The sequence below is a fragment of the Conger conger genome, chromosome 6 (genome assembly GCF_963514075.1).
Source record: "Conger conger chromosome 6, fConCon1.1, whole genome shotgun sequence".
Lineage (NCBI taxonomy): Eukaryota > Metazoa > Chordata > Actinopteri > Anguilliformes > Congridae > Conger > Conger conger.
The window spans coordinates 28,873,394-28,895,155 of NC_083765.1; the positions used below are offsets into that span (position 1 = coordinate 28,873,394).

General features: G+C 39.7%; 2 protein-coding genes across 2 annotated transcripts; one reads left to right on the forward strand and one right to left on the reverse strand.

Moving 5' to 3' along the window:
- Positions 1-2,134: 2,134 nt before the first annotated feature.
- Positions 2,135-7,411, reverse strand: scpp1 (secretory calcium-binding phosphoprotein 1). Its single transcript, XM_061246904.1, has 10 exons — positions 7,196-7,411; positions 6,794-6,848; positions 6,629-6,676; positions 5,260-5,313; positions 4,990-5,019; positions 4,783-4,815; positions 4,422-4,457; positions 4,269-4,304; positions 3,910-3,975; positions 2,135-3,568 (listed from the first exon to the last, which is right to left on the reverse strand). Exons 1-10 carry the CDS (start codon positions 7,321-7,323, stop codon positions 3,191-3,193), a joined length of 864 nt encoding a protein of 287 aa, XP_061102888.1. The 5' UTR covers positions 7,324-7,411; the 3' UTR covers positions 2,135-3,190.
- A 5,968-nt stretch (positions 7,412-13,379) lies between these two features.
- On the forward strand, positions 13,380-21,095 carry sparcl1 (SPARC-like 1). Its single transcript, XM_061245994.1, has 11 exons — positions 13,380-13,550; positions 14,851-14,919; positions 15,121-15,168; positions 15,354-16,274; positions 16,419-16,521; positions 16,893-17,014; positions 17,481-17,601; positions 17,905-18,041; positions 18,310-18,458; positions 19,380-19,528; positions 20,301-21,095. Exons 2-11 carry the CDS (start codon positions 14,866-14,868, stop codon positions 20,327-20,329), a joined length of 1,833 nt encoding a protein of 610 aa, XP_061101978.1. The 5' UTR covers positions 13,380-13,550; positions 14,851-14,865; the 3' UTR covers positions 20,330-21,095.
- Positions 21,096-21,762: the final 667 nt, after the last annotated feature.

Genomic DNA, 21,762 nt, shown 5'->3' on the forward strand with positions numbered 1-21,762 from the left:
TCTTCCAGGGGAACGGAGAGTGATTAAGGCTACAGGGTTAACCCTTTATTTCCGTGAACTTCACCTGTAGTTTATTCAGATACCATTGTGAAAATGATGTCAGTGGGCCACCAGAGAACTATAATTACTGTGATTATTGTACAGTGTTGTTAATTTACCCTTAGCCAATGCATTAATTGTATACATATTGTGTAGTGCACAAAAAATACTGTCCACCAAAAAATAATACTGTTACTGACATATTTTACAACATGTGTCAAGTAGTTTTCAAGTAGTATGATTCAATAGAATCAACAAAAAGTCTTACATTTTAAAAAGAAAAAATGTATTTCCTCAAAAACTGGTTTCACAATTATTGGCACCACTGGTTTAATACACTGTGCAAACAATGATGGCAAAGATGACAGCCAGAATGTCTCTTCCTATAATTTGTGAAAGGTTAGAGAACATATTTAGAGGGATCTTTGACCATTTCTCCATGCAAAACTTTTCAGAATCATTGATATCCTTGGGTTTGCACTTATGAACAGGTTTTTGATGGGGTTTGAGTCTGGAGACTGAGATGGTCATTGCAGGATGTTGTTTTCACTTAACCATTTATGTGTGGATTTTGATGTATGTTTTGAGTCATTGTCCTGCTGGACCACCAAGTACAATCCCAGCTTCCTAACAGAGACAACAAGTACCTGCCAAAATGTCCTGGTACTTTTCTGAATTCATTGTGCCATTGATCTTAAATAGTGCCCCCGGACCACTGGCAAAACATCTTCAAAACATCTCCAATGACCCACCTCCATATTTGACAGTAGGTACGAGGTGTTTCTCCTTGTATGAATTCATCTTTTGCTGCCATACATGATGGTGTGTATGGTCAATTTTGGTCTCATCTGACCATAGCACTCTCTTCCACACGCACACACACACACACACACACACACACACACACACACACACACACACATACATAAAACAATTATGCCAGCCTAGTAAAAATGAATGCAAATAATCATTGTTTTCTTGTTTTATTCCATATGGAAATGACCGTTTTTGACCCATGGAAATTACCCATGTGCCTTGAATCTTTAAGTTGTTAGTGCTGTGTTAATTATTGGTGTTTGTACAATACCAGTACATAATTGGCAAGGCCTTTCGAAAATCTGTTTATTTACGTTACATTGAATATGGAACTTTAAAAGGAAACTTTTTTGTTCCTTTGTGAGATGTAATCATACTTGATGAGGACTTTTTTTGTTGTTTTATTTTTCCAAAGCTGAAGCCTGCCCAGTCCTTAATGGTGTCAGAGCTGCATATCCAACACACTGAACACTGTAATGACTGTCTGTTGATTATTTTCAGAATGTGGGAGGTAAGTCGTTAAGTTGCCCATGTTAAGCTAATGATCAGTCATAAATCACCAGAGTTCATGTTTATGCTCATGTTAAGCTAATGAACAAAAATGTTTTCACAGCAAATACATTTACCTGAATCAACCACTACCTGTAATTCCAAACTACTGAAAGACTTATTTGTTTGAGGTGGCAGTTAGGCGGTAGTTGTGGTAATCCCAGAGAGGGTGCGGCCAGCTTTAAAGCACGCACAGTTAGAGTGTGTATGAGCCATGTTTTCATTCTTGTACTGGAAATCTATCTATAGATGGGATCATTTCCATTTGAATCAATCAATCCTGGAAATTAAAATAAATTAAATTCATTGAGAAAAGTAATAATATCACTGCCATTCTTTTTCAATTTGAGAACTAAATTTAAATTAATTTCCTCAGTTGAATTAATTAACTGAAATCCAATTGACCCAGAGGTTACAGAAATTACTTGTGTTCCACATGTTTGGAAGAAAACTTTTAATGTATTTTATCAGCAAACATTTTCATTTATCCTCAGTATTATTTCATTTCATTTCACAGTATTAAAACTGTGTATTTATTTATTTTAATTTGGGCATTTAGCCAAAATTATACGACTTAGTCCCAATGTCAAAAACGATTACATTAAAATGTATATTAGGACATTATAAAAATATTCTACTTTTTCTCCAGAAATCAACTAGCGCAAAAATAGAAATGCTGCTTACCATTTTAAGAAAAACATTTTGACGAAAACGAGTAATTGTGGCAGATTTAAAACACACTTTAATGAATATTCTTAAATACATACATACAATACAGTATATTTAGGATTCCTGGTATAGTTTTTTATATACTGTAAAAAGCTGCAAATAAATACTATAAAGGTATGTTATAATACTCACAGACACAAATTCAGTTTGAATTACATTTCAGATGCACATCTGGTATAAATGCACATAAAAGCATTGATCAAGCTATTATTTTGTCCTAATGCATTTTGAATAATATCACGCCACATACATAATTGTGCAAAACAATAGTTTCTATTTTTAAGGCAAAATGCTTACCATCTACTCTTTCCGATCCATGTGTATTTTTATAGTTTGTGGTGCTTACATGGGTGGTGATGTCATTTCCTGTATCCTCACCAAAGCAGGAAGGCCTTTGCCAATGTTGAACATAACAATTACAAACACTTTTAACTGGAAGGCAGTAAGGAGCGCGAGTTTGTTACACTGTGCTCCACAACAGTCTTTGATTTACAATGAACCTCTTTTGATTGATGAAAAACAGATCACAGTGCTCATTCTGAATATGCCGAATTAAAGGTAAATTAACCTTCACATTTCTGAAAAGAAATGTGTTAATTAAATTAATTTAGAATAAATAATTGAATATGACATGTGATTAACACAATGTGAGCAAGTTAATGTAACCATGTATCTCCTTCCCAGCACTGTATGGCATGTCCATACAGCTCACGCCTGGTTCATTCATGTACACAATTCATGGTGCTTCCCATAGCAATAACACTGACAGCATATTTTAACATCACAGATGAAATAAGATACCTGAGGTAAATATTTTCAAGGTTAAAACTAATTCCCCACAATAGTAAACACCCATTTGGAGTAGAAGGAAACCATAAGCACTGAAATACTATAAACACTACTGCCGGAATGCCCTGCCCTGCCTGGATCTGCTACTGGATTTAGGGGTGGATGCTGTGGTCCTGGCCTAAATAAATAGGAGGTTTTCGCCGAGCCCTGAGCCGTCTCCCAGAGTGCGTTGGCGTCTTTGAAGCCCAGAGTCCCGCGTGTGGACGCATCACCACATGTGAAGCTCCCTCTCCTCGTCGTCTAGCGCCAGCATGTCCCCGACGGAGTCGTGGGTTTGGTCGTCCTCGAAGGAGCGCTCTTCACTGCTGCGGCTGCAGTCCATGCTGTCCGTCTCCAGGCACTCAGCGGACTGGCTCTGGCTCTGGCTCTGGCTCTGGCTCTGTTCGCTGTCAGAGTGCTGGCAGTCCGGGCTGGCGTCACTCTCCCCGCACTCCCTGGAGCCCTCGCTCTGGTGGCTCTCCGTGCTGCTGGTCGGGTCGCTGGTGTCTATGTCGGCTGCCTCCTCTGAGTCCTCCTGGCTGGTGCTGTTGCTCATGCTGCTGTCTTCCTCGCTCTTCAGATTGATCTTGAACACCCCGACCCAGCTCTGCGCGATCGATACACACATCGATTTTAGCCCTTTTAAGCACGCTTTCAAAATTTTTTGATTTTATTACTATCAGGTGCATGTGTGTACATAAGTGTATGCTTGTATAGTATATGCTTGTCTGAGACAGGGATGTACACACTTCCACTAATTATAGTTAATGTATATTATATGTAGCATAACTAATACGGTGTTGTTTGTCCTGCAAGTACTCCACATTGCATTTAAATTGTATATCTAAAGGGAAATCAAAAAGATGTGTATTAAATGTTTTCTGGTTTAACAGTCTATTTAATAATTCACACAAGTGTAACTGGTCCCCAGTATGGCCCTCTACCTACCTTTCTCACGATCTCCTCACTGCTTCTGCTGTCATCTCTGGTGTCTCCATCCTCGTTAGAATCACTCTGTTAAGGCACATTAAACCACAGGGTCACTGGCTCAGCCACAGAGACAATGTTATAATCTACTGGCATGGAGAAAAGGGTCAAATAACAAAATGATATCATGAATCCTTTAGAATCATTCTAAAGAGGTGGCTTTAAAATTTCAACATCACAGAGAAGGCAGTGACCAAAGAAATGCAAAAACACTCATGTTGAGCTGGTTGTTAGGCCAACACTGGTTTGACTACATTTGTTACTTGTTCAGCCCAGGTTGAAATGAGCTATTTTATGACATGAAAGATGATGACAAATACCTTTTCACGAGAATGGCTTTCACTCTCTTCAGAAGTCTGCGGATGTAAAAGAGGGGGCATTACAATACACAAAATATGGGAACCAATTTACAAATGAACGCATCGTGTGTCCAGCCTTAACACAGTTAAGGACCGAAAAGTTTTGTGACTGACCTTGTCCTCATCTGTGGTGTCCCTGGACTCAGACGTCTGAAAGGCAAAAGGAAAACAAACAACTATGAGAACTTCTGAACAAATGAGATACATGCTGTTATGAGATCAGTTTAAAGCATTCTAATTGGAAATAGGGTGCCAGGTCTCATCTCTGGCTGACAAATGAAAAGTTTGTCATCTAAGAACAACGGATGTATTTTTTTCACTCTGATAATTGTAAACTATGATTTGGAATTATTTTATACCTGCTTCTTAGTCCTTTACAGCACATGCATGCACGATGGCTGCAAATAGTGACACTGCTTTTATTTATTTATTTGCTTGCTTGTGAGGTTTTAAATCCATAGATTTGTGAACTTACCTTGTCTTCTGAAGTATTGCTTTCCTCTGATGTCTGATGATGGAAATTAATAATTACGAAAGATTAATTAATGAATTAATTATTTTTTATATGAATTTAACTTACATTTTAGTGAACATAAAATGTAATGTAATTTTACTCCTCTTACTATGTTATTTATGTAATCTGAGTGACAGGATATATATTTTAAAGTTTGAGTCAACTTACCTTACTTTCTGAAGTATTTTCTTGTGAGCCCTAAAACGTATGAAAATCATTTAAAAATATATATATTGGACAAAATTGTACATTAATCTAAGTTAGATAGTGGAGTAACACAGTATGTTTTTATAATCATTAAAAAATGTATTTTCTCAGTGAAATTATATCCTGAAATAAATCCTAAAATGGACAAAGGAACCCAGCGGTTATACTGCAGACCCTCCCAAAGTCTCACAGTGAGTGACAGAATGTTTGCCTGTAGGTGTTTAAACCTACCTTATGTTCTGCAGATTCAAGTTCAGCAGACAGCCCTGCTGAGGAGCTCTGGGTCTGTGGATTACATTAACACAGACACATTCTTTATAACTCTGAAATATTCACACATTCAGCAGTGCTATGACCTGCAATTTCAGATGCACTTTAGTGGAGTAGAGAAATTAAACCCATTTGTGTCATTATGCTAATCTAGTATGTCATTTTGTGCAAAACAAAGAAAGAAAGAAAGGCAAATTACATTTATTTATGCAAAATGTAATACAAAGTTCAACACCCACATCATTGTGGTTAGCTCATAACGTAACATAAAGTGCTAACATAAAAGTTTCTTAGTTTTTCTGGAATCAATATAGCCCAACTGTATCCTGTGCCATATGTTCCCTCAGTGAGACCAGGAATATGCTCAAAATGGGGAAGGTTTTGGACCGCTGAAAATCTCTCTCTGGATTTGATTATGCTTTAATCCTCACAAGTGATCCACTAATTATAGAGCATTGCTACTAAACTCAGGAGAGTTGCAGTGTCTGCAGACTGTAGTTCCATCCTGACAGACACAGCATATCTCTCATGTAATCCTTTCCCTGCCTGAATAAATTCAGTATTCTTTTTCAGCTCTCTGCGTGTTGTCACAGAGAGTTATTCATTAATTCACTAATACGAGGGATAGCTTGTGAATGACCAGGAACTGAACGGCTGTGTTAGCCATGGCTGACATAGCCCTCAAATGCTTCATAGTACCCCACTTTACAGAATGCAGTTCACGTTTGCTGACTCTTGCATTCAGAAAGTTGTGGAAACGAAAACTATGTAGGTGTCTCCTAAGATGCCTGCTTGCGCTGGAGCAGTCTTGTAGAACTGCTCCTCCAGAGTAAACCAGGGGTTTGGTGCAGGTACCAATTACATCAATAATATGGTCTAAACCCCTTCAATGGGAGAGCCAGACAGTTGTTTGTTTGTTTGCCCTCCCTAATTTTCCATGTCTAGTCTCTGTGCGCATTCAGAAAAAGCAGCAGACCAATACAGTCAAAGACAGTCTGGGGTCAGAAACTTTGTCAGAAACTAACCATGATGGTGTCTAATCCATAATTCTTACAAACGAAATGTATTTTCTTCCGCAATATCATTTTCCAGTCATTTTCCAGACTCCTTTTGAATCTAGGATTTATTGAATTACAGGAGTTACTTGTGTTATCCATAGTTTAAAACGCACCATGAGGGTAAGATTGAAAAAAAGAGATAAACAATAAGTAATCTATCTCCTCAAGAAAATAGCTGTTGAGTGTGATCAGTCTTTTCGTTTTAAGTCACAGCTCAGTGGGAGTAACAAAAAATTTAAACCTTCATCCCATGCATGAAATATTTAACTCACTGTGTTTGCCTCTTGGACGATTCCTTCTACAGCATCTTCCTGGTGTATCTGTCCAATGAAAAAAGAAACCAGAGAAACATATTACAAAAAATAATCCACATTAATATAATGAATATATTGATAATATTCTGAACATGTTTATTTTATTGATGAAAACATGCTCACAGGGTTAGCAAAAGCAATTCCCAGCAGGCAAACAATCACCATGGTAGCCTTCATCCTGTAATAAACACAACAGCTGTCATTTACTGCACTGGACATCAATGACATAGCCTCAATTTATGACACTTTTATCCCTCAGACTTAGCAGCTATTACATCCAATTTGTAAACATTTGATTTAGTTAAGAACTATGACATGCAACAAACCACACTGTGATAGTGTGTAACATGTGCTGTTGATATGCTGTAAATATGCAATGAATAAACAGGCATACATGCATATCTTAGCCTGATCTAGGCTATGTGTAGTGTTGCTGCTTTCCATGACAGCAATCCAGTCACTCTTTCTACCACAGATATGAGTTGACATGAATATAAATTGAAGCACTAGCGCCCCTTGTAGTACCTCTCTCGGTCGATGAGTTTACGATGTCGTCGCTTAATCCAACAACGGAGCAGCCGTTCCCTGCACAGAGTAATCAAGCCCGTGTCGTCTGCAGAGTAAAATCCCGAAACAGACAAGTCCAGGTTCATAAACTGTACTAAACTCGGGAGCCAGAGAGAGCTATTTATTATTGTGGATCTCAGCTGAAGGCATCGCTTCCTCGCGTCAGCTCAGCTCTCCCCCGTTTTCCGTCTACCACGGACTGTTGGAGGTGTGTAAGTTCCGGAATGCGCCGGTGGTCTGGGAGTGCTTCCGATCGCCTTTTCTCTGCAGTCCATCTTAAACCGAGAGAGTATTTTAGGAGAATATTATAGGGTGCAAAACCGCTGAGCACAGACAGCGTGAACTTTCTCCCACGACAGGAAAAGAGGATTTCAGTAACAGCGTGGCATCCTCCTGCAAGATAGTTTAATTTCATTTGAATGTTGACCCACTTTATCATATTGTGACAGAGAATATCTATTATGAGATTATTACCGTAGATTGGATTATTTATATGGTTTGGTAGCAAATATTACTGAAAAAGTACCCAATCACGGTAAAACAGGAAAAGGAAAGCAATGAAAATAAATGGTATTGAATGAAGTAGGGGAGACCGGGATTGTTTTCACACTTTTCACAAGTTGCAGTATTACAGTAGCATAAATATAATAAATATATATAATATAAAGTGTATAATAAATATAATGTAAAATAGAGTTGAAACCAAACAGTATATTGAACCAGTTTATCAAAAGAAATGCCATACCTATAGGCCTACTATTCTCTCCTTTTGATCTCCCTTTCTCTTTCCTCTCGTGTGGGTACATATGTGTGTATATGTGTGCATTTGTGTGTGTGTGCATTTGTGCGTGTGTATGTATTTGCGTTTGCATGTGTGTGTAAACCAGTGTGCATGTAGATCAGGCTGATGGACTTTGTGTGCCTGCGCCCATGCATGTTTGTGTGTGACTGATGGAACAGTAATCACAATATTGTGCTCAGAGCCCCACTCACACACACAGGGACATGGGTTTGTATGTAATTACTGTATATTTAATCATGTTTAATATATGAATACTCACTACTCACTACTCACTACTCACATTGGGAACCATTGCTTTGAAAATATGATGTTGCCCAGCTAACATCCCTCATTACAGACTTTCAAATCTTAAATCAAAATGTAGCCTATTCCTATCTATATTCACCTGGAAGTAAGGCATTTGTAATATGTAAAATCATATGTTTAGTGTGAAGACATTTTTTATTTTTACTTTTGATACTACAAAACTGAAATGTTTACCTCACAAAACAATGAGTGATGTTTTAGCATAATAGATTAGTGCAGTACAAGAAAACTAACATTTTGATGTTACATATTTGTGTCTATGACCTTCAAAGGACAAGAAAAAAGCTGTTTGTGTGCGAACCAACCCCACTCTCCCCTACCATTGTGCTATTTTATTCTAAAATCTGTATTTATGAATTAGACTACAGTGCAGTCCAAAAGTATTTGGACAGCGTTATGATTTGTATTCTTTTGGTTCTGTACTCTAACACATTGGATTTGAAATGAAACAATGAATATGAGATTAAAGTGTGAACTATCACCTATCATTTGAGGGTATTTACATCCATATCAGGTCATCCATGTATAGGAATTGCATCCCTTTGTATACAGAGTCCCCCCAATATATTCTGAAATTAAATTCCAGCATATAATCCACACCATGTATCGTACATTTTATACCAGCATATTACTGTATTACTACCTCCCTATGCGGTATCCCTTTCCAAACACATGACTCACTCAAACTTTCAATGATTTAAGAGCTTCAGAGTGTATTCAAGGGAAACACCAAAAATACAATGCATGTATACACAAGAGGAAGACAACAGCAACCTCCTGTCTGGGATTCTGCCTGTTTTAATTGCAGATGACCTCAATCGGAAGCCTCCATTGCCCAATGTCTGCCTCCCATAACCCATTGTCTTAATAATTACCACTGGCTGTGAGTGCTATACTAGTCTTAACCCTTGTGTTGTCTTAAGGGCCAAAAATGACCCTCCACTATGTTTAACAGCAGAGAAAACCCCCTAAATGATCTTTTTGAAATTTGATGACAAAGTTTGTGATGAGTGAGAGGTTGTTTCATCATGCAAAATAGATTTGAAAAATAGGAATTCAAGCTTCTTTATTTGAGGGGGTCATTTCTTAAGGGGAGTATACAGAATGTTAAGACTACATGAGCGTTAATCCATACACATCATTTTAATTTCCTGTATTGATATCGAACACATTCATACTCATAAAAATAACATAAGAAATAAAAATAATGAAAAGGGCAAGGAAATGTCTTAGACACATGTCTGAGATTGCATCATGCAGGGAACTAGAAACAGGGGAAAATAAAATGCAGATTCAAACTGCAGAATGTTTACTTGGCAAAGCTGCACCACCATTATCCAATTACTGTGCTAGTGTTCATTGCCAGTACTGCCAAGTTTTTGGTTGCCAGAACATGAGTTAAGATTCTCTTAACCTACTGAGACCCAGGAGAAAAAGTATATTTAAGTTTAAGTATTTTAAATTTCTTTGATATAATTCAAGTGTATTTGATGACAAAAACATTTTTTCAATATATATTTTATTACATTTTAATTGAATGTCCCCTATGTTAAGATAAATACTGTATAGATCTCAGGGAAGCCAATATTTATTGTTTGTTGTTTGAGGAGGCAGGGTCTTAAGCTGTTATCATTGAATTTCAGTTGTATTTAAAGTAATCTGCCAGTTTGGTGCTTCTGCCGTAGTGATCATGGCGTTATTTCTGATTTGGGCCTTTATATACAGGGTCTCATTCACACACAGACTATGTATGTACAGTTGAAGGAACACTTTCTTTTTTTGGAACACTCTGTAGACATAACAAGTGATACGGTGTGATTATTGTTCAGTTTAGTCTGAGAATGGGATGTGTATTACTACTGTCTCAACTGCAGTAAAATAATGGCCATGCAGGCATTCTATTGCAGATTGTGATGTACAAATCTTAAAGAAAATCATCTATAGCTATCACAAATAAAATAGATTCAAATCCTAACAAATAGATACAGTACTTCATACTTCATATGAGAGGGAGTTTGATTGTTCTGGAGAGTAAAAAATATATATTTTCAATCTGAAGGCTTTCAAAGCTAATATCTAAGTCTCCATTTTTCACTAAAGTTCACTAAAACACGCATAGTGGCAGCCCCAGTTGTAGATTGCTCTTGTTGTAGATTGGGGGACCAATCTTATATTGTAGCCTATACAGTGTGCTCTGTAAGTATTTGGACAGTGACAATTTTTGTTGTTGTTTTGGCTCTGCACTCCAGCACATCGGATTTTAAATGAATAACTTAATATGTGGTTCATGTGCAGACTGACTTTCAGCTCTAATTTTGGATGATCTATGTAGGAATTACATCATTTTTTATATGTAGACCCCCCATTCTAGGGGACCATACATAATTACATAAATTAACATAATCTTAAATCTTAAGACCACAATACAAATGTCACACCCCGGGGGGGATAGACGAGCTGGACACAGGTTGATTTGGAAAGTCCGGATTGCACCAGCATTTTATTTATGTTCAGCAAATCAGGGAAAGGAGAGAGTGTGAGAGTCTAAACATAAAATCAAATATTCACCCGTCACCCTTACAGGATCCGGGTAAAAGTAATAAACTAATAAAGTAATAATCAAGGCAAAAGAAAGAAATGAAACCCAAACTGTTGCTTCGCTCTGTCACTTTTCAGTCTTGTCTCTCTCGAACACCACTCTCTCCTCTGTGGTTCCCTGGTCTCAGGCACCTACTGCGGAAATGAGCACACATTTTAACAGCCTGGACTAATTTTACACGTGTATGCCTACTTAGGTAGGTGTGGTCCTTGGATTGCCCTGCTTCCTTCCACAAACTGCGCCTTTGCTACAACAAATAAAATTGATTGGTCATATTTAATAGTTGGTTACAAGTCCTTTGCATTCAATGACTGTGTCAGGGGCAGGTTATTGGAAACTAAGGGCAGACTCCCAAAAGGCAGAATAGGTAGATTTATTCACAGTCATACAGTCTAAGTTTAATAGCCAGCAAACAGTAGCAGCACAGACAAGGCAGTTTGTAGTGATTGAACAGGCGATGCTCAGAAGCCTGGCAGACAGGGCAATGTAGGCAGAATGAGGTTCAGATCAGAGCTACTGCATCAGCAGTCTGTTGATCAATAAAGAGTAGTGAGCCTATTCCAGTAGCAGCCTTACATGTCCAAGACATAATCCTACTTCCACCTTGTTTCACAGACAGGGGGGGGGGGCTGCTTTGGATCATGAGCAGTTCCTTTCTTTCTCCACACACCTCTTACCATTGCTTTGGTACTGTATATTCCTTCCTCAATGCCCATATTTGGTTGACAGTCTGTGGTCGTTTCAAATTCCATGTTTTTTTTTCACTTCCGGGAGTGGGTGCTCCCACTGTGTAATTAAAACCGAGCTGTGCTCTCCCTGCCTCTGAGAAAGGAGCAGTTTCTATAATTCTAACACAGCCGATGACATGTCAGAGGCTGTGCACATCAGCAGAAATGGCTGGGTTTTGACGGGGGAAATGTCAGTGAAAAGAAAGAATACGAATGGCTCAGACAAAAGCACAGTGTTAGCTACATATTGTCCTATGGTGGCTGTTCCAAATTGCTTCTCAGTCCCTCTTATTACTCATTAGATATTGTACATCCATACAATGTTCCGAGGATGTCCTATATGTTAGAGGTGTATTCCAACAAAGACTAGAGGCGTATTAGGAATCAATTTTCCCATTTATTTTGATCCCATAGCTTGGCAGGCTTGGCATTCTTTGTGCTACATGGCTGATCTACAATTCATGTTTCATATCAGAGTAAAGAAGGCCTTTCTCTAACCTACAGCAAGATCTGTCTATTTGTAATTACTGAACACACATAAAATGGTAGCCCTGACATAAAGCATCTTCTTGGAAAAGCAAAGATTTCATCAAGCTTTACCCAGCCCTGTATTTTTTTCATAAATAGTCCGAAAAAAGGGACGCTCACGTAACAAGACTGCCACCTATTGGTGGTAGAAGTGATAACACTCAGACTAAATTAATTAATAAATTAATATTTTCACATTGCAATGTCCTGCTTCTTACAGCAGAGGGCACAGCAGCACCCTTAGCAGTTTTCTGCGATTGTATAAGGAAATGCCCATTTTTACACAGCTGTATTTATTATTATTATTATTATTATTATTATTATTATTAATTAGCCAATTATATATTACTTATTATATATAAGTAAATACCAACAGCTAAGGATGGATTGAGAGAACCCTCCATGGATAGCTTGTTAATCATATGTAATTTGAAAAAGTATATTTAGAATTAGCGGTGGGTTAACTGTACTAAAATTCAAACACTGATATCACTATACACTGTAAAATTGACGATACGTGATGACATACACATCACTGATGAACATTTAGAGAAACTACCAGTCTAACAATATGTTCTCTACTTCAGCTGGATCACGACTATCCTTGCACAAAATGGCTGCCATGCATCATTCATGTGAGTCCTACCCATTGCTGGTTGTTGAACAGTGCTATCACAGTAATGTGCTTTGAAATCATGAAAAACATGACATACATTAACTATATGTCTTTTATAATCAGGCGATGCTTAAATTAATTAATTTAATGAATACCCTCTCCATAACATTAATTATTTATTCATTAATGTTGAAAGATGCTAGAATATGCTAGGGAAGAAGTAGTACATAGATACTACATATTTCATCTATGCCAGCTATATACAATTTTAGTAAGGAAATTACCAACGTGTATTACTCTGTTATCATGATATCTATATATCTATCAATAAATGAAAAAAATACCAAAAGAACAAATAAATTCCAAATTAAAACGGGTTCCCACAAATAATGTCATTGCCTTACCCAAATTGTCTCAAGATATATTATAAGAAAGTCAAAAGTAGTGTTTAGAATAGATAACAGACCATAGGTGGAAATGTTTTGATTGAATATAGCACTCCCTCCTCTCCGTCAGTGTGTACTGCTGGCTGTAGGCTTTAGGCTGTGAGCTTCCATTGAGCTCAGGTCCACTGAACAGAGCCGCTCGGTGATTCCGGACAGACAGCTGGGAATAAAAGGAGCGGAGGGCTGTGTTTGTAGTAGCATTGGCTCAGTGTGTGTCTGCTGTCTCCTGATTTCCCTGTACAGTTCCCTCTCCAGCTGTATCACCCTCTCTGCAACCCAGACCCACAGGTAAGCTCTCCCACACTTCTTTATCTCCACTACATCTGCAAGTGCAAAAATATCCAGCTACGATTTGAGGGAATTTATGTAGAAAAAGTTGAGAAAGGGAGACGAATATTGTGATTTATTTCCTAGAACTGAATTGCATGCTGATGATGTTTGACATTCTTTTCTAAACTGTACAGTGTCTAAAAGGAGCATTGTAAATATAAACATTTAGAAATGTTGGGTGTTCGAAGTGGAACACCAGTTGATGCTTGTGAAATACATAGAATTATAAATGATAACTGGGTTAATAAAGCCTGCTGATTACTATGACATGTACTGGGATATATTCCTCTTTCATTGAAATAGTAAAACACAGAAACATTAAGCCTCTTTCACCAAAACATCTCAAAGGAAGATTTTCAATGTAATTAATGGACACTGCAAGTACTCTGAAAATTAGCCAGATGAGTCCCAGTTTTCTGGGTCTTAAAGTAGGTACAATGGAAATTAACAAATAAAACCACCACAGATAAAGATAAAAAGATAATCACAGGTTTTTAAGTAATTTATCATCTCTGGCAAGCAATATATCCATGCCTTTGTCATCCTTTGTGACTGAACCTCTGAGCATTGTTCTTTTGGACAGATGCAATAACGATGACATTGTTCTGACCAGGAGACAAAAAAGTTTTGTGTATTTAGCGGACTCTCTTTCCAGTCTAGTACCCACGGCTGTTTACTTTGCCCTGCCAGACTTTCAATGTGACTTCTGAGCAGGGCACATCTCAGCTCCCGTTGCTGTGGCAACTAAGACTACAGATTTAGGCCCCTCTGCCATGGACAACGTACAGCAGGCATACAGATTGAGATTGATGTACAGGAGGAAAGTATGCAGTGCTTTAGGCTGTTGGGTTTCACATAGGGGTGGGAGAGGATGCTTGTGAAATGCTGAAATGCAAATGCAGATGGTAAAACTAAGACCAAATGCAGCTGGTTTGTGGACACCGAAGCCCACCCCCCAAATGTGGACTGCACCTCATTGACGAGTCATTGTAGAATCAGGCATAAATACCCTGTGTGTGTATAAACCAGGCCTTTGCTGAGTCCAAATGCAATGTTGTTGGTAATTATCTTTGAGAAGCTGATTTAAGTCTGCATTTCTCATTAATGTCACAGCACATGATTTTTCTAAGGAAAATAATTGTATTGAATTATAACTCAGATTTTAGAACACAATTTGCTACTTACTTCTTTTTCAGAGATTGAGCAGATGCTCATGCCATTAGGTTGAAAATGTTGGTACTTTTCTCCATGTTTTCAGGTTTGATAATAAAAAATGAAGACTCACCTTCACATACTTTGCCTTTTGGCATCATCATTAACTACCACTGTAAGTCCACATCATTATCTGAATTAAATATACATACTTCTCTTATGTGGAATGTATTGATAAAATGTTGATGATTTAACATTTTAATAATATGTACCTAGTTGAAACATCTATCTGTTTTAGAAATAAAAATACACAAATGTTGTATGTGTTGCTTTTTAATGAAATTGGTGTCTTTTGTCATTTTGAAACTGTTTTAAGGTAATAAGCAAACCTCATGGTAAACATCAAGATTCACCCAAAATCTTGGTGAGTCTGAAATAAATTGTACACCATACATATTGATTCATCATAAATTCTCTTGCATTTCATCATGGATTCTTATTCAATAATTATATTTTGTATTGCTATTATTTGAGCTGTTAATTGAGTCAGATGAATGAAAAGGTGAGTGTGGAGGTGACATTGGTGTTTTGGTCCTGTGTACCCTGAAGGAGGCTGACCCAGAACAGGCCAGCGAGGGGAAGCTTCTCCCCACATCCATCACCTTCCTGGCTGAGAGCGAGGAGCACGAGGAGGACGAGGACGTCAGCTACGATGACAGCGAGGGCCTGCCCAAAGAAGACGGGGCCTTGGAGGAGAAGAGCACCCCCGTCCTGCTGAGCGAGGAGGCGCTGGCTGACCTGCTGGAGGAGTCTGAGGAGGAGGAGCAGGAGGAGGAGGAGGAGGAGGAGGAAGATGAGGATGATGGCCCGGAGGAGGTGCCTGAGGAGGTCGAGACTGAGGGAGAGAGCGAGGATGAGGGTGACAGCAGTGCGGAATCGGAGATCCCTGCTGACATGGACTACGCCGGGGACAGTGACGGCCTGGAGTCCCAGGAACCCGCGGAGGAAGAGGAGGCGAAACCCCTCACCGACTCTGACTCCCAGCTCCTGCCCACAGGAGAGAGCCAAGCTGCTGAGGAGGTCCCAGACAGCAGAGATTATGAGTCACCAGAAGGGGTAGGAGCGGAAGAGGCTACAGGGAGTCTGGAGGAGCAGGAAGAGAAGCCCATCACACAGAGGGAGGTCCTAGACGAAATGGCTGAAGGCCAAGAGGAGGACCAGAAACGAGAGGAAGGCCAAGCCAATGATGCCCAGGAGGCCAAAGAGAGTGTGGAGCTCGGAGAAATGCCCAACACAGAGGGAGCAGCCACAGGAGGAGGAGAAGGGGAGGAGAGCAACAGGAATGACAGCGGCGCTCACCCCAAGGGCAAAGCCCGCAAACAGAGGAAAAACCAAAGGGCCAAAAAGCCCTCAGCACCCAGAGAAGCTGAGGAGGGGCAGGGGCCCCTACAGAAGGGCCACATGGAAAAAGAGCCTGACACTGCGGAAAACACCGTCCAGAACTCCAAAAAGAGGAAGATTGGGAAATGGGTAACAGCACTTAATGCCACACCAATCATTATGATCAGTGTTACACAATAATGGTCTATTGTATAAATGCATCTTAATCAACATTAATTCAGTCATCCAAATGTTGATGTAGGATAATACCCATGATATTGTGATTTTCTTTAGGCTACTCTGGTAGGCATGAACCCTGCTCAGATTAGGGCCACAGAAGAGCTGTACCCCAATGACCAGCGGCCCCAGGACGAGAGTGTGCAGGGAGCCCCTCTCAGTGAGTGTTGTTTCTGTGAGCATTGCTCTGAAAGCTTGCGGGAGGGGGGGGGGGGACTAGGAATCTGCTGATGGGCCGTTTTCCGCTTGTGTAAGAATGCTTTCACTTTGATTGACCCTCGCTACCAAAACAACCCCCAGCCTGTGGCATTGAGAGCTGCCCCCAGCTGCTTCCCATGCAGTCCACACTGATATAAGGATGGAATGTGTGCAAAACACAACACCAGGGAGTAGGGAATACAGAAGAGGGAGGTGAAACAATGGAATTTGCTGTGTGCGTCTCTTTCAGCTTTTACACACAGACCCAGAGTTTGGTTAATAATGATTTTTTCCAGGCCTGGCTAAGAGGCATGTTTGGCCGCGTTCTTTTAGATCCCTGCAGAAATTTCCGGTGCAAACGTGGGAAGACGTGTGAAGTGAATGAGGAGAATGAACCAGTGTGCGTCTGCCAGGACCCCTCGTCCTGCACACCCAGTGCTACTGCAATTGAGCATGTGAGTGAAGGTTGTAAAAACCAAGCCCCCATGTATAAACCAGGAAACTGTCTTTACAGTGGGGGGAAAATATGATTCTGTGATACTACTGTATATCTAGGAACACAAACGGGCTTTATGAGCTCTAAGAACACTAAAAAAGATTAATAGGAAACAACAATGAACTATGCCAAAAACTTGTACCTTGATCTTCTAGAACTTTTATGTTGAGCTTGTATTTTCATTTTGATATTACTGCTCATTGTCATATTTGTTGTAATCATGCCTCACATCTCGCTAATTACTTTACTGACTTGGCTAATGCTTACCACATGAACTAAATTTGTTGTTCATGGCTATGGAGAATTTATAATTTATGAGAATTGTACCTTATCTGTGTTCTTGTTATTGTTCCAGCGACTTCTCCCAAATAAATGTTATATAAGAAAAAAGATTTTAAAATATTGTCAATATCTATTTGATACAGGTGTGTGGGACAGACAATAAGACTTATGACACGTCCTGTGAACTCTTTGCTACGAAATGCAACCTTGAGGGCACCAAGAAAGCCCATCGGCTCCACCTGGACTATACTGGATCCTGCAAATGTACCCTCCTGCACCCCTTACTATTCTAGGGACCTCAGTACAATTTAAGCCTTTTTTCTTTCTATGTCTAACTGTGATGGGGTGGAATCGCTTTTTGAATGCATAGTGTTGCAGGTTCATATCATGAATGAGATATTGTTGCTATACCATTGACACAGTAATAGTAATAGTAAATATTTAGCATAGGGTGTAGGAGTGATTGTACACAGATACAGGCACCTGAAAATGGGTGAAGCAATAATAAATATGACGCTCCATGCCCTGGATAAGTGCATTGGTTGATGTTTCTCTTGGGCCCTGCAGACATTGCTCCGTGCCTGCAGGGGGAGCTGTTGCAGTTTCCCCTGCGCATGCGGGACTGGCTGAAGAATGTCCTGCTGCAGCTTTACGAGCGTGAGACCAGAAACCCCGGCTTCCTCACGCCCAAGCAGCGCGCCAGAGTAAGGGCCTGCTCCCGCCTCCACCTCCCACCTTAAGCACGTTCATTCATAGCAGTCCTTAACAGTTCACAAGCTTGGTGAACACAGGTGGCCATTTGCATGTACTGAAGTACTCTGTCTATGTACATTCAGAGATTATTTTAGAATGGTAATGTAGGGTACAAAGTTTATAAACCCACACTGGACACACAGTGCACAACAACAACAACAACAACAACAACGGTACTACTACTAATACTAATAATACAATCTTGTAATTTCCTGCCAGGTTCAGAAGATCTATGAGAGTGAGAGGCGGCTGCATGCTGATGACCACCCTATTGAATTGCTGATACGGGACTTTGAGAAGAACTATAACATGTACATCTACCCTGTGCACTGGCAGTTTGCTCAGATGGACCAGCACCCTGCAGACAGGTGCAGTCACAGTTTTACATTACATTACATTATTGGCATTTGGCAGACGCTCTTATCCAGAGCGACGTACAACAAAGTGCATACCCATAACCAGGGATAAGTTCGCTGAAAGACCCTAGAGGGAAGTACAATTTCAACTGCTATCTGTACAACAAAGATAAGGACAAGGGCCATTTTTTTTTTTTGAACAAACAAACAAACAAACTGAAAAAGTGACCAAAGTTAACTATCCAAACACTGCTTACCTAGCCAACTAAAAATACCGATACAGTTAAAGGTTTACCTACACCTTCTGCTTGTGGAGTTGGCTGCCATTTACTCTGTCGCTTGAGTATTAAAGGATGAGAATGCTGTAGGTCAGGGATACTTTCTTTCCCAGAAAGGGCCGGTGTGGGTGCAAGGTTTTGTTCCAAGCAGTTACACACCTGATGTACTAATCAAACATCCAAGTCTTTGCTAAGAACCTTGATCAGTTGACTCAGGTGTGTAACTGCTTGGACCCACCACTGCCTGCACCCACACTGATCCTTGGGTAAGATTGAGTATGCTGTTGGCCGATGGTTCCCAAACCTGTCCTGGGGCTCTCCCTACTGGATCCTGCTATCCGTTGTGTGTGGCACCTTGAGCACACCTGCTGCAAAGAATTAAGCCCTTGGTTATTTGCATGAAGCTTGAAGCGGAACAAATCAAATACCTGGATCCAGGTGGGGGTACCCGGGGAGAGGTTTGGGAACCACCAGCCTACAGCAGAGATACTCAATCTTACCCAAGGGCCAGTGTGGGTTAGGAATAACTGATGTTGACTAACACTGCAGTGCACTGTATGCATTACATGTACCTGTAGTTGACACCTGTCTGTAATATGAACCAAACCCATAATGAAGTTTAAATATCGGCGGGATGTGCGCTGTGTTTGCGCAGGTTCCTTTCTCACTCCGAGTTAGCCCCTCTCCGAGTGCCCCTGGTTCCCATGGAGCACTGCACCTCCCTCTTCTTTAAGCAGTGCGACGCCGACAAGGACAAGCAGGTGTCTTTCAGGGAGTGGGGCCATTGCTTTGGCATCAAGGACGGTAAGAGAGCGTCTCGGCTGGTCAAGGTGATCGCCAAAGCTCAACCCAGCCTGTGACTATCTCAATAGCTGACTGAAGTCTAAAGTTTAGTGGCATGATAGGACCCATCCATCCAGGAGCAGGATGGGTTGCAGTCGGACACGGTTCTTCAGGGTACCCCAAATATTGCACCAGGCACTCACAGGACACCCACAGTAAGAGCCACAGGCTCTCCAGATGCATAGTATGAACTGTAATGTGGAATATGCTCACTGTGAGGCAAACAAGGTTTTGTGGTATAGAAGTGACTTGAGATACAAGTGGTAATTAAATGAGAACTTAGCATAGAAAAGTCTAACTTAGAGTAAAAGGTGGATTTATTTATTTATTCCTATAGGAGCTCGGAAAACATGTAAATGTCATTTATGATGGCAAATTGCTCTAATGTCAGACAGTTTTATTTTAAATGAGGAACATTTTTCATCAGTGTACATGCTAAATCGTATTGTGGTGGTATTGAAAATGAATGGAGAATGTGACATTTCGTTTTTTGCCATGTAGCCACATTCGGTTATATTTATAGGGTGAAATAATGGCTAACATATGGCAAGGACTGTTAATGTGTTCTAAATATAGAGGTTGGTGATGATAGCACATTTTGAGGGTTCACTGAGCATAATGCAGTAGAAAGTGAAAGTGCAGGCCAATAGCTCTTGTGCCATTTAAAAAGCATTTGTCATCAGCATCCCATTGACCTTCCTCTTATGTTTCTTTCTCTTTTTTATTCTAACAGAGGACCTGGATTTGAATCTATTATTCTAAATTCAGACCTTGTAATCAAATTGCCAGCTGAGTGGACAGAGGCTGTTCTTCCTAACTGGAATAGAGAAGAAATGCGTGTGTAGATTGATGTTTCAGTTTGTGTGATGTGTGGGTGTGTATGCGTGCATGTGTGTTACACAAAAGTAAATGATGTACCTTTTGATGTCTCCTACTTACTTACTGTGTTGTATTGAAACAGGTGATGCAAGCAAAGAAACTATAAATATGTGGATGTTCAAATATTTTCAGGAAATAAAAATATATTTGTGTACGGCACAGTATGAACACATAATGTAGTATTTACTTAACCATTATAACAATATGTGTGTTGTTATAGAGCAGATCTTAAGCTGTTACAATAATCATAATAGAAATGAAAACAAAATAAATTGAAAAGTAAATGCATGTCTTCCTCACCACAGAAGACTGAATGTTGTAAAAAAAAGATACGTTTTAAGAGTTTTAAGCCATTTCATCAAGATGTTTCACTATGAATAATCAAAAATGTAATTGTTTAATTCCCATTCATTATATGGTACATTTAAATTATTTTTCATTAATTCTACCTGACATAAAAATCATTATTACTAAAAACCAGAGTGAGCTATAATTTATTCATGAATATTATGAGCACAGAAAGCTTGCTATGTATCCAGTGGCACTAAAGCAAAGGATAGCTGTAAAACACTTTCAATGCTTGTTCTGCTGCTCCTGTCATGTCTTCTGCCTTATTAACACTCCTAATAAAATGGCATTTTAGATTTAATCTCATGTTTCGAGTGTTCTCTGTTATGTTGGGAGTTCTCTGTACAGATGGAAGATTTGTTGGGTGTGGTTTGGTGGGAGAGCATAGACAGCTGCTCTTGACCAGAACAGAGCAATGGTGCACACAGTTCACTGACATACTACATAAGTGGGTGGTAATGGAAACAGGTGTTCAGAAATTAGAGTCAGCTATGATGTAAAATGAAGTAAACAACAAACATTGAGAGTGCTCTCCAGTGTCTGTTAATCACGCTGTGGGTAGTTCAGACTGAGAGGTCAGTGATGTCATTGGAGGCTGAAGCTGTCACTCATTGTTTTTTTCTCCTGGAATGAGCAAGATGTCTAAAGGTATAGAAGTTGGGATTTGAATGCTCTGATTCAGCATTCAAATCCCAACAGACACCAGCATTGTTTTTCAAGCTGAATGAGTGAAATCAGCCTTCAGGTGTTTCAGTTTAAGAGCCCTTTCTGGCACTGGGATTCTGATAGTGTAACATTGTGCATGCAGGTCTGAAAGCGTGTGGTTGTGACCTGAGAACAGGCTGCTGTATGTTTAATGAGCCTTGTGAGCAGTGCGTGGTCATGTTCACAAGTTCAGTCAAGTTGTAAGGCTGAATGACATTGCCTGCTGAATCAGCAAAGGATGCTGCAATCTGATTGGCTGTCTA